General features: G+C 49.1%; 1 protein-coding gene across 1 annotated transcript; it reads right to left on the reverse strand.

Annotated features, from left to right (window-relative positions):
* Positions 1-376: 376 nt before the first annotated feature.
* Positions 377-8,222, reverse strand: IL4 (interleukin 4). Its single transcript, XM_006759175.2, has 4 exons — positions 8,078-8,222; positions 7,757-7,807; positions 2,177-2,302; positions 377-487 (listed from the first exon to the last, which is right to left on the reverse strand). Exons 1-4 carry the CDS (start codon positions 8,201-8,203, stop codon positions 377-379), a joined length of 414 nt encoding a protein of 137 aa, XP_006759238.1. The 5' UTR covers positions 8,204-8,222.
* Between the last annotated feature and the right edge of the window lie 7,407 nt (positions 8,223-15,629).

Below are 15,629 nucleotides of genomic sequence, written 5' to 3' on the forward strand. Positions count from 1 at the left end.
CAATGTAACAACCCTGTGCCGATGAGAGAAGCATGTTCTAAGCACCCAGGGGACACCTTCTCCATTCAGAATTGTCGTCAGCAGGACTCATGGGCCCACTCTGCAGCTCGCTCTCATCATCTATGTCTTAAGTGGACTTGTGTTCTTTAGGCATTTTGTGCATTGTGTCCGCAGCTAGAGAGAGGAAAGCAATCTTTCCTTTTTTACTTCCATACTAGGTTCTCAGCAAATTAAATTGGTTTCCCCAAAAGTTGTCAAGTAAGGTGCCATTGCGAGTAAAGTGAAACCATGCTGTCAGAGTCTACATATATTTTATTTTATGATGAGTTATAAATATATAAATATTTTTAAAATAAGGTTATTAAAAACTCATAAATTAAAATATCCAGCTTCCACCCTTTGAGTATTTCTCTTGCATGATGGTCTTTAACCTTTCCAAGAAGTCTTTCAGTGTCCTCTTCTTGGCTTCGTTCACAGGACAGGAGGTCTACAAAAGAAACATTTCATTAGCTTGCATTGCTAAATACTCGAGTCTTGCTGTCCTGCCTGTCTGCTCCAGTCAAGCCCACTCTGGCACTTAGCACCGGAGCAATGATCGAACCAGGCCTCTAGTCTAGATTGAGGGGGAGTCTGACTCCACCACGAGGACAGCAGGGCTTGCCTATTTCCAGTATCTGCCTTCAGGGTGCCACAGTGTCTGGAGACGTGTGTCACACACTGCTAGGTGCTGCTCAGGGGCCTAACATGAAGGTAGAGGCTGAGACCTGCCCACTGCTGTCCTAGGTCTTCTGTGGGGCACCTGGGCTTCTGAGAGAGGTTCAGTCCATTTGCCCTCCTGCCCATTAAATAGCAACAACACAGCGTGCAGCATGCCACGTGGGAAGGATTCCAGGCCACTGCTTCAGTTTGGGTCTCAGCTCTACCAGTTTACTATTTATTATATTTCTTAGGACAAACATTTCATTTATAGAATGCTTCAGTTTCCTCTTTTGTAAAATGGGAAAAACAGTGCGGATTTTATAAGATGATTAAGAGGATTAAAAGAGAATTGAGTATAATGTCAGCTCCCTATTCTGTCACCTTATCTAATAGATAAGGTAACCAGCCCAGGGAGGGGTGAATGGCCCAGTTCCTCTACTATACATTAGATAACGTCCACTCTTCGCTCTCCTTCTTTCCTGCACTGTTGGTTCTCCCCTCTCACTGGACTATGCCCATTAGTACATTCACATGCTGAGTATATAGCCCACCTTCAAAGAACTTCCCTCACTCCACACCTGCCCTTCAGCTGTTGGTCCATTTCTCTGCCACCTATAGCAAACACCTCAGAAGACTTTTCTGTGCTCATTGCCTCTTCTTTCTCACTCCTCCCTGCCCATTTTCTATGGATCCCACTTCAGTCAGCCTTTCCTTACCACATCTCCATTTATATCAGCTTTGCCGATGCCCCTGTCATGCCAAATCCGATGGCCATCTCTGTCTTCATCTTACTTGACCTTCTAGTGACCTGACCTACTTGCTCACTCCCTATTCAGTCTACCACACAGTAGCCAGAATAATCTTTTTAAGTCACAAAAATCAGATTGTAGTCTCTGTCCTGCTAAAAGCCGGGTGGGTATTTCCCACCGTACTTGGGGCAGAGTCCAGAGGCCCAGTGTGATCTGATCTCCCGCTAAAATCCCCTGCTCACTCTGGTCCAGCCACCCTGGCCCTCCTACTGCTCTTTGAACACATGAAGCTCATTTCTGCCTGAGGGCCTTTGCACAGCTGTCCCCCTGCCAGGAATGTTCTTTCTCCAGTTAGTTATGAGGCCTGCTCCCTCACGTAATTTAAGTTCTTCTCAGATGATGTCACCAACTCCTAATCAGCCTCTTCCTCCTAACCCCTATGTTCTTTATTCCTATGTTCTTCGCACACTTACCCTGCTGGACATCGTGGGCACGTTAGTTTGCTTTCCTGTCTCCCCCACTGGAACATTCTGAGGGCAGCGACTCTGCCTTCTCCCTACTACTGTATCCCCAGTGCCTAGAACAGCACCTGGCACACATAGAGCCTCAGCAAATACTGCTTGAATGAATGGATGGGCTGATTAACGGGGCTACCACTCATAGGAGGAGCATTGAGGCGTGAAGGTGCTGTCCGCCGGGAGCCATGCTGTTGGCATGAGGCGGCTTACCTTGTTGGCCATGCTGCTGAGGTTCCTGTCAAGTCCGCTCAATATTTTGGTCAAGCACTTGTGGTGCCTGTAGACCTGCCGGAGCACTGTCGCGGCCCTGCACAAGGTTTCGTTCTCAGTTGTGTTCTAGAAAGAGAAATACCAGATAGTTGTACACTAGCTCTGTTCTGAACATGGGAGAGAGGTTTTTCCTTCTGGTTTCTGGTTTCCAGGAAGACAAGTGATGAAGGCAGGTTAGCTCAGACATAGGCTCAGGTATTCAAGGATTCTTGCCATGGTAATGAAGGCTGCTCACCAACAGCCATAAACCTCTGCAAACAGCTTCTCCCGCTCCCAGTTATCTGCAAATTCAGCAGCTTTTTCCTCAGACGCTCCCTGTTTCCTTGCCCTTAGAGCAGCGGTTCTCAACCTGTGGGTCGCGACCCCTTTGGGGGTCAAACGACCCTTTCACAGGGGTCACCTAAGACCATCGGAAAACACATATATAATTACATATTGTTTTTGTGATTAATCACTATGCTTTAATTATGTTCAATTTGTAACAATGAAAATACATCCTGCATATCAGATATTTACATTATGATTCATAACAAAATTACAGTTATGAAGTAGCAACGAAAATAATTTTATGGTTGGGGGTCACCCCAACATGAGGAACTGTATTAAAGGGTCGCGGCATTAGGAAGGTTGAGAACCACTGTCTTAGAGGGTTTTTGCTGAAAGGATGCCTAATAAAGTCACTCAACTAAGGAGAGGACACAGTGGGGATTTGAATGTAGATCCATCTGTCTGGAGCTCAAGTCCGCTTCTTTCTGTGGAAGATGACTACGTGAGCTCACAGTCATTCCTATGGGGTTTGAAAGCCCAGGTCTCCCTGGAAGTCCTACATATGTGCTGAATAACGGGATGCCCATCCTTTGCCTGAACAGTGCTGCTGTGGGCCGCACTCTCCATTTAGCTGTCCCCATGGGAGACAGCAGTGTGTGTATAAACTTGGGTCCAAGTAAGGAGATAAGACATTTCCCCGCAGCTAGGTGAGTGCCAGGATCCTGGTGAGGTGCCCCAGGAGTCTGGCCTTGGGAGATCAGGAAGCATCTGAGAGAGGGTAGCATTGAGCTGGGCCTTGGACGGGGCAGCAGTCAGGAGATTTTGACCTTGCATGTACATGGTCAGAACCTCCTTGGAATGCTGGCAGCTCTGATGGGGCTCTGGCCGCATGCCTCTTCTTGGGGACATTTGGGCCTTAGAGGAGGGAACGTACAAGCAGGGAAACAGCTCTTGCTGGGAACCTGGGAGAGAAGTTGTGTATCCGTCTGAAGCAGGCCTGGTGTGTGCTCTCATTTCCCCTAAAAAGCAAAGTCACAGGGTCTGGAGAGTGGTCTTAACTCGAGTCCGATCCAGAGCAGATGAAGCTCTCCTGGCGTCTCTCAGGACACGCTCCAGGCCCTTCCCACTCAGCACGTGGCCCGTGGGGCAGCAGCACAGGCATCACCCATGAGCTTGTTGGAAATGCAGAATCCTAGTCCCCACCCAGACTCCCTGAACCACAAATGTGCATTACAGTAGCTCCAGGGGAGATTTACATGAGAAGCACTGTCCAGGCAGCTCTGTATGTTCTTACAGTTATCACGGTCATGTAAGTTTACTATAAAAATAGTATATATGCAACAAAAAATGAATTCACTCGTTATCTTACCAGCCAGAGATAATTACTGTTATTATTTTGGTAAATATCTTCCCAGGTTTTTAAAAATACTTTTTTTCAAAATAGGGACCAACTATTGGTACTGTTTTGTAACCTTTTTACACTTAACATATAGTACAGGTGTATTCAGTTATTCAAAAGTATCTGGAACATGGGATTGAGAGCTCTGTAGGAACTCATAGCATATTTGTACCCTAATTGATCAATCCCCTATTATTGCAGTTTTTTTTGCTTTTGTAAATAAACGCAGCAGTGAGTCATCTGTGTAGATACCTGTGTTCATCTCTTATTATCTAGGCAAAATTCTAGAAACACCAGAATTCCAAACTACAGAAGCTTCCTGGAACCTCCCCCTCTAGGGGGGGGGCGGGGGGGGGGAATGGGCACAGCCTTGGAAGGGCACCCACTTCATGAGCTGGTGAGAGTCCTGGGCCCTGATTCCAGTTGGAAATTTAAGAGCAGCACTGGTATCTTTGGGCTCAGGGAGCCAAGAAATCTCCCATATAGCACCCTGCCTCTGGGCGGTGAGGCCTGGGGAAGACATACCACCTGTGGACGCAGATGAGGCAGACCCGTGTGGCTGTAGAGAGAACAGTGAGGTTCAAGGGGGCCAAGAGGAGACGAGCCCCTTGGCTTATTTTTCCATCAAAACCTAATGAGACTTTGGAGAAACGCTGGCTTGGAGCCTAGAGAATGGGCTGCCTCTCAGTATTGCATGGATGGCCGTATAATACAGGGAAACCTCTATATCGCTGCGGTTCTCAACCTGTGGGTCGCGACCCCTTTGGGGGTCGAACGACCCTTTCACAGGGGTCGCCTAAGACCATCAGAAAACACATATATAATTACATATTGTTTTTGTGATTAATCACTATGCTTTAATTATGTTCAATTTGTAACAATGAAATTGGGGGTCACCACAACATGAGGAACTGTATTAAGGGGTCGCGGCATCAGGAAGGTTGAGAACCACTGATACTTGTCAGAGGACTTCCTGAAGGCCATTAGGGTAAAAGAGGAATTGAAAAGAGTTTGGATCAAGTGGGAAAAGGTCAAAACAACCTAATTCTTAAGGCCTTTTAAACAAAGGGCTAGAGTTTTAGTTCCATTGGTATCGCAGCAACAGGAAGCCAGCCCATGCTGACTGCTTTCAGCTGCGTGTCCAGCTTTCGCTGCCCGCATGTGTGCAGCCCAGCTCAGGGGCACACTTCACAGCCTGCGGACCTCGCAGCTCAGAACTGCACAGGGAAAGGGACTCAAAGGGGAGGCCCAGGGGCAGGCCAGGGGAGCTCCCTCACCAGCCAGGCACCTCCTGGGAGATTTCTGTGGCAGGGACTCCTATAGAGCTCTAACTTGGCCCTTCACTAGCTTCGTCCAGGCCTGTAAAAACTCAGTCCCATTTGTGTCATATCCATTATCTACACTTCTGCCCAGATTTGGTGAGCCAGTGCTGTGTATAAGAAAATCCTTCACTTCCCCCACCCTCCAAAATAAATTGGGGGTTGACATAGAGCTTTCTGTAAATTATGAACTTGAGCTCTCTTTGGTAGAAAATACCTTCAAGGGTCCACCCAAGAAATCCTTCCTAGACCAGCAGTTTGCTTGCATTGCACTTTGCTCTTCCTCAGACCACCTTAACTTCATGGAGGCCTGGGCAGGCATTGCCTGTGAAGCCCAGGACTTAGATCAGCACATTCTTGCCAGCAACTGCCCAGAGCAGGATGTTATCCAACAGGGAGATGCAGGAATTTTTGATTCCCAAAAGAAATAAAACTGATACACGATCTCGGAAAGGTATTCCTTTTCAGGAACACAAGGATGCATAACTTTCTCTTCCACATATCGCCTCTGTGGATTTTTAAAAGAACCACCTTTCCTTGTTCTGAAATATCCTCCTAGATAAGTGAGCACTGAGTCTTGAGTAAAAGGAAAGATAGGAAAATGAGGTTGTTAATCAGGAGGGACAGAAGCAGGTCGGGGAAGGTGTTGGCGGTAGGGTGGGGTGAAGGAGATGTCTGCCTGTGCGCTGAGGGAGGTATGTTCGAACCAAGTGCAGAGAGGGCCCAGGCTGGGAGGAGAGCAGCGTGGCCAGGCCTGCACCTCAGTGGGCTGAGGGGTGGCTGGGTCTTCTAGAGACAGGCCAGAGAGGGGTCCCCCGGACTTGGAAGGTTTGATCATTTCCAACCACGGCCCCTCCCTCTTAGAATTATTGCTTCTCTACAACCAGTTTTCTTTCATCAACAGTTGAAGCATCTTACAACGTCACTTTCCACTAACTCAATAGTTGCATTCCAGCCAAAAGCATTTCTTCAGATCTGGAAACAGGCACAGAGAGGTGTGGAGACTTGCCACAGGCCGTACAACTAGTTAATAGCAGAACCAGGGCTAAAACCACACTTTCAGACTCTCTGCACTTCCTTCAGGGCCTGCCCTTGGCTTTGGTAGAGCGCTCTCGGCAATGTAGCTGCTCTCTGGGGAGCCCAGAGCACAACCTGTGGACTCTTGGCTATTTTATTTATACACACACACACACACACACACATATATAAATATATTGCATTAACATACAGGATGAGGCAAAAGTAGGTTTACAGTTGTTTGTATGGAAAATAATACAAGAATAAATAATAATACAAGAATAAACCCTGTGTTTCACGTACTCACAAATGTAAGCCTACTTTTGCCCACCCTGTATATAATCTTATAGGTATAAAATCTCCAAACCCATCCTACCGATAGAGTCTGATACATAATGAGATTCTGAAGGACCAAATTATATAATATTTATACTTACATACTATACACTTATTTTATATAATGTTATGTATAATTCTATTATGATATTATATATTACTGTATATCAGATCCCTGGAATAATCTTTAATGAAATGATATCCAGATAAAGGCCAAAGAGTAGTTTTTCTCATGAAGTAGGATGGGCCTGTTTATGGCCTCAGTGCTGGGACATGGCCCTGCCCAGCCCGCGGGGCTTCACTCCTGGCCAGGCACCCCCAGCACACGTGGAAAGCAGGTGGTTAGGAGACCACTGGCAAATTGAAGCTTTGGGTTTTTCATTCTCAGTCGTGTGTTTCCATGAAAACAGGAACTGATGTGCACAAAGCTATTGATATGTCTGTAGTCATGTGTTTGTCAGAGAACATGCACTATCAGCTGTCAAATCTATCTCCTCCCACTGCAGATGGAGGGGCGGGGGTGAGGCGCACAGGAGGTGGAAAGGCGAGATGCCCAAGCAGCCAGAAGCAGGGATGAGTTGGACCTCAGCTGGCAGGAGGGCTCCGGACCAGGCCGGAGGGGAGCTGGCAGGACAGAGCAAGCCGAGGCTCCCTGGACAGCACCCCGGAGCCGGTGGGCTGCGAGGTGACCAGGCGGCGGAAGATGAGGCTCTGGCAATACCTTCTCTGTTGCCATAGGAAGTCTCTTAGACAAAATGAAAGCTCCCTCAACCTGTAATCTCAATATCTGTTTTTGTGAGCGTATTTGTTTTTTCGGAAATGTATGGGCCAGAAAATTCTCTCCTTCAATAAGCATTTAACGAGGACCTCCTATGTCCCAGGTCCTAGGCCGGGGCTGGGGGAATCCTAAAGAGCACTTCCTTGACCAGGATCTCCATTAGGCTGACAAAATCCAAGCTCTCTATTAGACATCCTCTAAATCAAATGTCACCAGAAACTCCAAAACATGTTTTGAGAGTAAAGATCAGAATTCTTATTCTTTGAAAACATTTAACACCTTATAGTTAATTTGGGCCTGTTCGCTTTCCGTTAAGAAATACATTTCTTGATCAAACACTTATCGATGACTCTCCTGTCCCAAGTCACCCGTCTGCCAAGCAGACCACCCCAGACAGCTCTTACCTTTGGGGCAGCCAAGACGTCTGATACGGTCAGCTCCATACACCGTGGATCCTTGGCGCGGCCAGGAACAAGAGAAGAGAGCAAGAGATACAGTTACCTCCAACTAAGCAGAGCGATCCTTGCCAAGCAGCTCCCACTCCCTCAAACTGAGAAAACTCCCGACAGTCCCGCAGGGGGGAAAAAAAGTGCCAGGGAGAAGTCTCCCATCCCCATCCACCAACTACTGACTTCTCTAGAAGCTGTTATGTTCTTCTCATAGTCTAAGAAATACACACAGCATCACCACACATCGGGAGAGATGGTGGCAGATAGCTCACTCACCTTTTTCGCTGTGAGGACATTCAGCATTTTGATGGTCTCTTGTAAGGTGTTGCGTCCGTGGGTGAAGTTGCTGGTACATGCTAGTAAGCAGATCAGAGCTGGAATCAGTTGGGACGTGAGACCCATTAATCGATCTCTATTTGCAATGACAGTGTGAGGCAATTAGTTTACCAGGAGAAGCTAACAATGCAATTCTGACAATGATATCTCTATATATAGATTTAAAATTGCTGAAACGGAGGGAAAATGAGTTTACATTGGAAATTTTCATTACACCAGGTTGGGGCCAATCAGCGCCTCTCTTCCAGGAGAAAAATATGCCTCACAGAAACAGGTAACATGTTCCTGTGAAATCAGACCAATAGGAAAATGAAACCTTTTTTTAAAATTAACTACAAAGTATCAGCATAGGAAATTACACCATAATTTGCTCTTTAGATTAATCTTATCAGCTTGGGGTTGTTGCTGGCTTTTTGCTTTGAAGGAAGAGGCCACAGGTGTCCGAATCTGTTGTAGTGCAGTGCTCCCGGGGAAAGAGAGAGTAATATCAAGAAAGTTTGACTTGAATGGTATTTCAACCTGGCTTTTTCCAAGTATGGGTGGCATCTTGGAAACTTTTCTTTTGTGGAAAAGCTGATGTGGGTTCTTTATCTGGGTAGAAGGAAAGTGACAAGCACAGATTATCTCCTGTCGTGGCACACGGGCATACCATTCTCTAGGTAAAGGGCAGGTGACACCCGGTGGGGTTTAGTTTGGGTCACAGCAGATGCATAGTCTTTATTTTTTTAAAAAATATATATTTTTATTGATTTCAGAGAGGAAGGAAGAGGGGGAGGGACATAGAAACATCAATGAGAGAGAATCACTAATTGGCTGCCTCCTGCACACCCCCTACTGGGGATTAAGCCCACAACCTGGGTATGTGCCCTTGACCGGAATTGAACCTAGGACCCTTCCGGTTGAGCCAGACTGGCTAGGGCTGCATAATCTAATAATAAGGAGGCGCTAAGCATGTTAGGTCGGTCAGGAATGACTGCTCTTTAAATGGAACTTACATACGTCTTCAGTGAATTGGGAAAACCTTCCTGATTTACAAATCAAATGTCTTGTCAATGCCCCACCACCTACCTGCTGCGTTAGTGCAGCTCCCCTGAACCAGTGAGGGGCTGAGCACCCCATGTTCACCGATGGAGCAGGGTTGCTGTGCCCCAGCAAGCCATGCCTTTTCCTCCCTGAACTTTCCTGTTCTCTCCGCTCCTCTCCCCTTATCTGGGTTCCCCGCCTTCCTCCCTCACTGGCTTTCCTCTGGAGGGTCACACGGAAGGATTCCTGCGGAGGATGTTCCTGCCTTTGGATCTCGTTGAGGTGCCCTGCTCTCTGTGAAGGAGGGGGGATCCCTGTATCAGGAGGGCCCCTTGACCACATCTAGGGTGCTCCCCTCGGGACTGTGCAACACGTTTGCCAAACCCAAGGCAATGGCTTCTGACACCAACTATGTGGAGTTGGGCCACAAGTCTCAGTGAAGGGCACAGCCTCTGCAAGCCTGCCCTCGCCCAGCAGCTGCGAATCCGGGGTTTCAGGCCACACTCACTGCAGGCCACTGGCTGCGAATTCCAGAGTTCCCATGATGCCCTCAGGCTCAATAATGTACTAGAATGACCCACAGACCTCAGGAAAGTGCGATACATTTATTAGAGCAGAAGGATACCAATCAGACACAATCAGGTGGTGAGATCTGAAGGATCCCAAACACAAAGCTCCGCTGTCTTCTCCCTCGGAGTCGCTCCCCCAGCACCAGCTCACCAGCTTCTGTGCCAGAGTTCTCCTGGGGTGTATTCCATAGGCATGATTGATTACATCGCTCGCCACTCAGTTGACCTCATCCTCCACCCCTTCCCTGGAGGTTTGATGACATCACAGTAGCTTAATAGTGTGGCTGCCCCCCACTTTGAGTTGCTTTATTAGCATAAACCAGTGATGGCGAACCTTTTGAGCTCGGCGTGTCAGCATTTTGAAAAACCCTAACTTAACTCTGGTGCCGTGTCACATATAGAAATTTTTTGATATTTGCAACCATAGTAAAACAAAGACTTATATTTTTGATATTTATTTTATATATTTAAATGCCATTTAACAAAGAAAAACCAACCAAAAAAATGAGTTCGCGTGTCACCTCTGAGACGCGTGTCATAGGTTCGCCATCACTGGCATAAACCATCAGAGCTCATCTTGAATGGCCGAGACTCCTATCACTTGAGAAATTCCTAGGATTTAGGGGCTACCTCTCAGAAACTAATGACCAAACACAGCCAAATTCTTTATTGCAGGAGGTTAGAGGTTATCTTCCAAGAGGGGAACAAAGGTCTGACTTCTTTGGGTACATTCTTTTAAAAAGATAGGCATTTCTTTTTTCTTCCAGTTTTATTGAGATGTAATTATAGCATTGTGTAAGTTTAAAGTGTATATACAGCATAATGACTTGACATATATATCGTGAAATGATAAACTCAAGTTTAGTTAACATCCGTCATCTCATATAGATACAACAAAAAAAGGAAAAGAAAAAAATGTGTTTTTTCTTGTGATGAGAAGTCTTAGGGTCTACTCTCTTAGCCACTTTCGAATATGCATCCAGTCGGGTTCCCAGTAGTTATGTGACATCCCAGTGTTTTATCTTATACCTGACAGCTTGTACCTTTTGATCGCCTTCATCCAAGGCCCCTCCTTCCACCTATAGATTCCACCTCTAAGTGATATCATATGGTATTTGTCTTTCTCTGACTTATCTCACTTAGCATCATACCCTCTAGCAGTGGTTCTCAGCCTTCTGGCCCTTTAAATACAGTTCCTCATGTTATGACCCAACCATAAAATTATTTCGTGGCTACTTCATAACTGTCATGGCGCTACTGTTATGAATCGTCATGTAAATATCTGATATGCAGATTGGTCTTAGGCTACCCCTGTGAAAGGGTCAGTCGTTTTGACTGCCAAAGGGGTCGCGACCCCACAGGTTGAGAACCGCTGCTCCAGGTCCATCCATGTTGCCACAAATGGCTGGATTTCCTTCCTTTTTATGACTGAACTAGAGGCCTGTTGCATGAAGAGATTCGTGCACTAGGCCTTCTCTTCCCTTGGCTGCTGGCACCGGTTTGCCTCTGGCACCCGGGACCCAGGCCTGCGCTCTGGCCGGGCTCAGCCGGAGCCGGCCCCGGGGGCGTCTGGCTTCGCTCTGCCGCTTAGAGCTACATATGCAAATTAAACGCCATCTTTGTTGGGTTAATTTGCATACTCTCCTGATTGGTTAGAGCGCACAGTGGAAGGACAGTCAATTTATATGTTGGTCTATTATTAGGTAAGATGTTAGGTCATTTACATTATCATATAAATTTTGAATCAGCTTGTTAGTATCTATAAAAAGTCTTAGAGATTTTTATTCAGGGAGAAAAGGAGAGGGAGAGAGAGATTGAAGCATCAATGGTGAGAGAAAATCATTGATTGGCTGCCTCTTACATGCCCCCTATCAGGGACTGAGCCCACAACCCGGGCATGTGCCCTTGGCCTTGACTAGAATCGAACCTGGAACCCTTAGTGTTTTTGTTTCCATTGGATAAACATGGAAGTGGAATTGTGGGATCAGATAGCAGTTATATTTTTAATTTTTTGGGTGGGGGGAACCTCCATGCTGTTTCCACAGTGGCTGCAACAATTTGAAATCCCACCAACAGTGCACAAGGGTTCTCTTTCCTCCAAGTCATCTCCGGCATTTGTCATCTTGATTTTTAATGATGGCCATTCTGCAGGTGTGAGGTGCTATCTCACTGTGGTTTTGATTTGCATTTCTCTGATGATTAGCGATATTGAGTACCTTTTCATGGACCTCTTGGCCATCTGCATGTCTTCTATGGGAAATCCATTTTCAATAGGATTGTTTATTTTTCTGCTGGAAGTGAATCCGTCACTGCACAGACAAGGGGGTATATGAGGCGCAGGCAGCTCCTTCCAGAACAGGCGGGGACTTCAACTCAGCTGGACTATTACCTGGAGTAAAGTGGTGCTCCTCCTTTATTGAGGAAAGTTCCGGTGACACAGGAGGGAACTTGGGAGTGCGGATGCACTGGAGGGGAGTCCAGGGGAGTGCACCCCACAAAGCCTTGGGGATGCTGGCGAGGTGGGGTCAGCGGGCCGTGCTGAGGGGTGCCTGAGAGGCACAGAGCAGCCATCGTGTGTCCAGCAGTGGTTTTGTGAGTGCCCCACCTCACTGAGCGCCAGCCCCGGGCTTGGGCTCCGGGCACAGACATGGATCAGAAAAGCAATAGAAATGGGAACCAGGAGCTCAGAAGCAGAACACAGCTTTGTTTGTGGATTTCCACTGGTTGGACAAGGCCAGGGGGAAAGGCTTAACTTTCCAGAACAACAGGGAGTGACCAGAGGTCCCCTCGAAGGGAAGTAGAACAGAACCGTCCCCTGCAGCGCCGCTGTGGCAGCGCCCGCCCGTGGCTGCCTGGGCAGCGGCCAGGAAGGCAGGGGCCTGCGGGATCCCAGGCGGGCAGATTGAGGACCCTCTCCCTTTCCCCCTTGTGAGAGCAGATGACAAGTGTCGCCCCCTTCCTCCCCCCACACCCGTGTAGCCTCAGCGCTTCCCTTTCAGGCCCTGGGCCGACCAGTTAGCACTGGGGTGTAGAGTTTAGCAAACAGGCCACTCGTCTATCATGTGATCATGGGCGGGTCACTGACTCTCTGGGGCTCAGTTCCCTCACCTGTGAAATGGGAATAATGTAGTTCCTCGTGGGACTCCTGTGAGGAGCGAGCAAGAGGTTCCTCCGTAAAGTGAGGGAGACACGGTACCGGCCTCGTGGGGGTTCTGAGGAATAAACAAGGTGATGTTAGAGTCGTCAGAGACGTGCCTGGACACACAACGCGCTCTGGATGCTCTGGCTGTGGCAGCAGCGGCAGCACATCTTCCGTGGGTCCAATGACTGTGGCACTTAATGTGTGAGGCAAGCCCGAGCCGGGCAGGACCAGTGGAGGTTGTGCCAGCGGACCCTTCCCCACACGGACCCTCCTGGGTGTGTCCTCTTTTCAGTCTCTGAGGCCCTGTCCTTGTTCTGGGGAGTCCCATAGCTGCTGCACTGCAGCCCTCATTTTCCGTGTCTGGATTCTCTGTAGGAAGTAGATGCTGCTGTGGCACCGCAGGCAGGAAGCATCTGATGCAGGAAAGTAGGTGCGTGTAGAATGTTGGGGGAGGGAGGGTGGTCGCACAGCTCCGGGCTGGGCCCACAGCTCTACAGGAATGACCCACAGGAAGGACTTCTGCCCTTGAAGCTGCCACTGCAGGTCTGAAGTTCAAGAAACACCCCTGAAGCCCCAGTGAAGGGACCGCAGAGCTGTGGCCTGGGCTTCTCCCAACTCCCCAAACTCAGGAGTAAACCTGCCTGCCCCAGCCCCAGGGAACAGGAATGTGGCATCTGCCTCCCGCCTTCCACAGCTCCCGGAGAACAATAAACAATGCCGGTGCAGGCTTTCACTCCAAGGTTGGAAACTGAATTGTAAGCATTCAAGGTGAGAGGCATGGAGGTGGAGCAGGGCAGCCCAGCCTCTTGTGGGCGACCCCTGCCCCCCCACCCCCCAGCAAATCGTCTTCCTCCAGTGACAGCAGCACAGGGCAACACACCGAGGAGCCCCTCCCAGCTCCTCTGGTGGCTGCATTCATGAACACAGTGAGAGCCCTCCAAGGGAGTGATGTTGGCAGAGATGAGTCAGTAGGCCCAGCTGGGAGGGGGGGTGGGCAGCGGGGAAGGCCCTGGAGGACCTGAGGAAGGGCAGAAGGGGAGCCCATCAGAGCACTGCCCCTCCCATCTGTCTGCGTGGATGGGGCGGGGTGGGGGGTGGAGGGCTGTGGTGTGAGGGGCTCTGTGGCAAGGGAGTGTGGATGTGAAGGCCATGTGTGTCTGGAGCCCACGGGACCTGGCAGTTCTGCGCCCCAGCTCTGCCACTCACCCTGTCCAGGCTTCTCTGTGAAACTGGGCTAATGAATAAGAGGTGGGGGCCCTGGCTGGTACATCTGTTGGTTGGAGAGCTGTCCGTACACCAAAAGTTTGCGGGTTCGATCCTGGGTCGCGGCACATATGGGAGGCAACTAGTCCATGTTTCTTACATCAATGATTCCCTCTCTCCCTTCCTCTCTAAAGTCAATTTAAAAAATACCCTCGGGTGAAGATTGAAAAAAAAATAATAGGAGTGTGGGAAGATGATATAAGGTTATAAATATAAAGTGTTTTGTGTGGTGCCTGGCACGTGGAAAGCCTTTAATAGATGCCAGCTATCATTATCACCATCATGATGCCGATTGTCAGCACTTAGAGCTGCTGGATATGGGGTGAGGAAGGGCGAGAGGCCGGAGGATGCCTGGTTTCTGGCTTGGGGCTTCTGTTAATGGTGATGGCAGCTTAGCAGGGATGGGGTGGGGTGGGGTGGGGTGGGGGGACCAGGAACTGAGCCGTGCAGCTCTGCACAGAGGAGGAGAGGGAGCAAAGGGGGCATGGGGCGCGGGTGCCTGCAGCCCTCAGCGACTGGAACAGGAAGGAGGCAGAGGAGGCAGGCAGCCACGGAGCCTGGGAGCGGCCCCGGCCTGGACAGTCTGGGGGCAAGGAGCTCCGCAGGGTCAGGAAAGGGAAGGGCAGAGGCACTTGGGCTGGGCTTAGTGATAGGAGCTTGTTGGCGAATCACTGAGACAGCGTCTCGATGCCGCGGGGACAGGATGGGACGCAGTGTGGACGGTGTGAGCGTCCGCTCAGACGCCCTGGAGGAGGGTGCGGGCTGCGCGTGGTGGTTACGCATGATCAGCAGTTAGTTTTTAAAGGCACACATGTGAGCACAGGCTTCCCCAGCTCAGTGAATGGCACCGCCCTTCAGGGCGCCCGCACCCTCCTCCGCCTTCAAACGACCTCCAGACCTGGATGGCTGCCTGTTTGGATGGGCGCGGGCCATTGTAAGATTTCTTAAAATGATGCAGATAGAAAACTCAAATGTATATTTACTACTTTTTAGATGTAATATACAAGTATTTATACTTTTACATATAACATAACATTTATGTACATGGTATATGCATGTAAGTGTATATTTCATAGGTAACACACCCATATACACATCCCCAGAGTCTGACCCCGCCCCACCCTCCACTGCCACATCCCCTGTCATTTCCCACGTGGGTTTTCGGCAGGAGCCTCCCAACTAGCATCTTGCTCCAGCCCTCATCCCACGTCCGTTCTCCACACGAGGGCGTCTGTTAAAAGAGAGCAAATGGTGGTGCATTATCCCACCTGGAGCAAAGCCTGGGAACCTTCCGCTCCGGCCACACGTGCTGGGAGGAGCCTTCCATTTCCTCCCCCTCCAGGCTCTGGCATTTGCTGTCCTCACTCCCTGTTCTTGTCCCACATTATGCCGAACGCCCTTCTCCCTCCCTCATGTCATCACGCCCCATTCTGAAGGACTTCACCTGGAGGACCTGTCTGACTGCCCCTCACAGCATGGCAGCCCCCCTGCCTCT

The sequence above is a fragment of the Myotis davidii genome, unplaced genomic scaffold (genome assembly GCF_000327345.1).
Source record: "Myotis davidii unplaced genomic scaffold, ASM32734v1 scaffold456, whole genome shotgun sequence".
Taxonomy (NCBI): Eukaryota; Metazoa; Chordata; class Mammalia; order Chiroptera; family Vespertilionidae; genus Myotis; species Myotis davidii.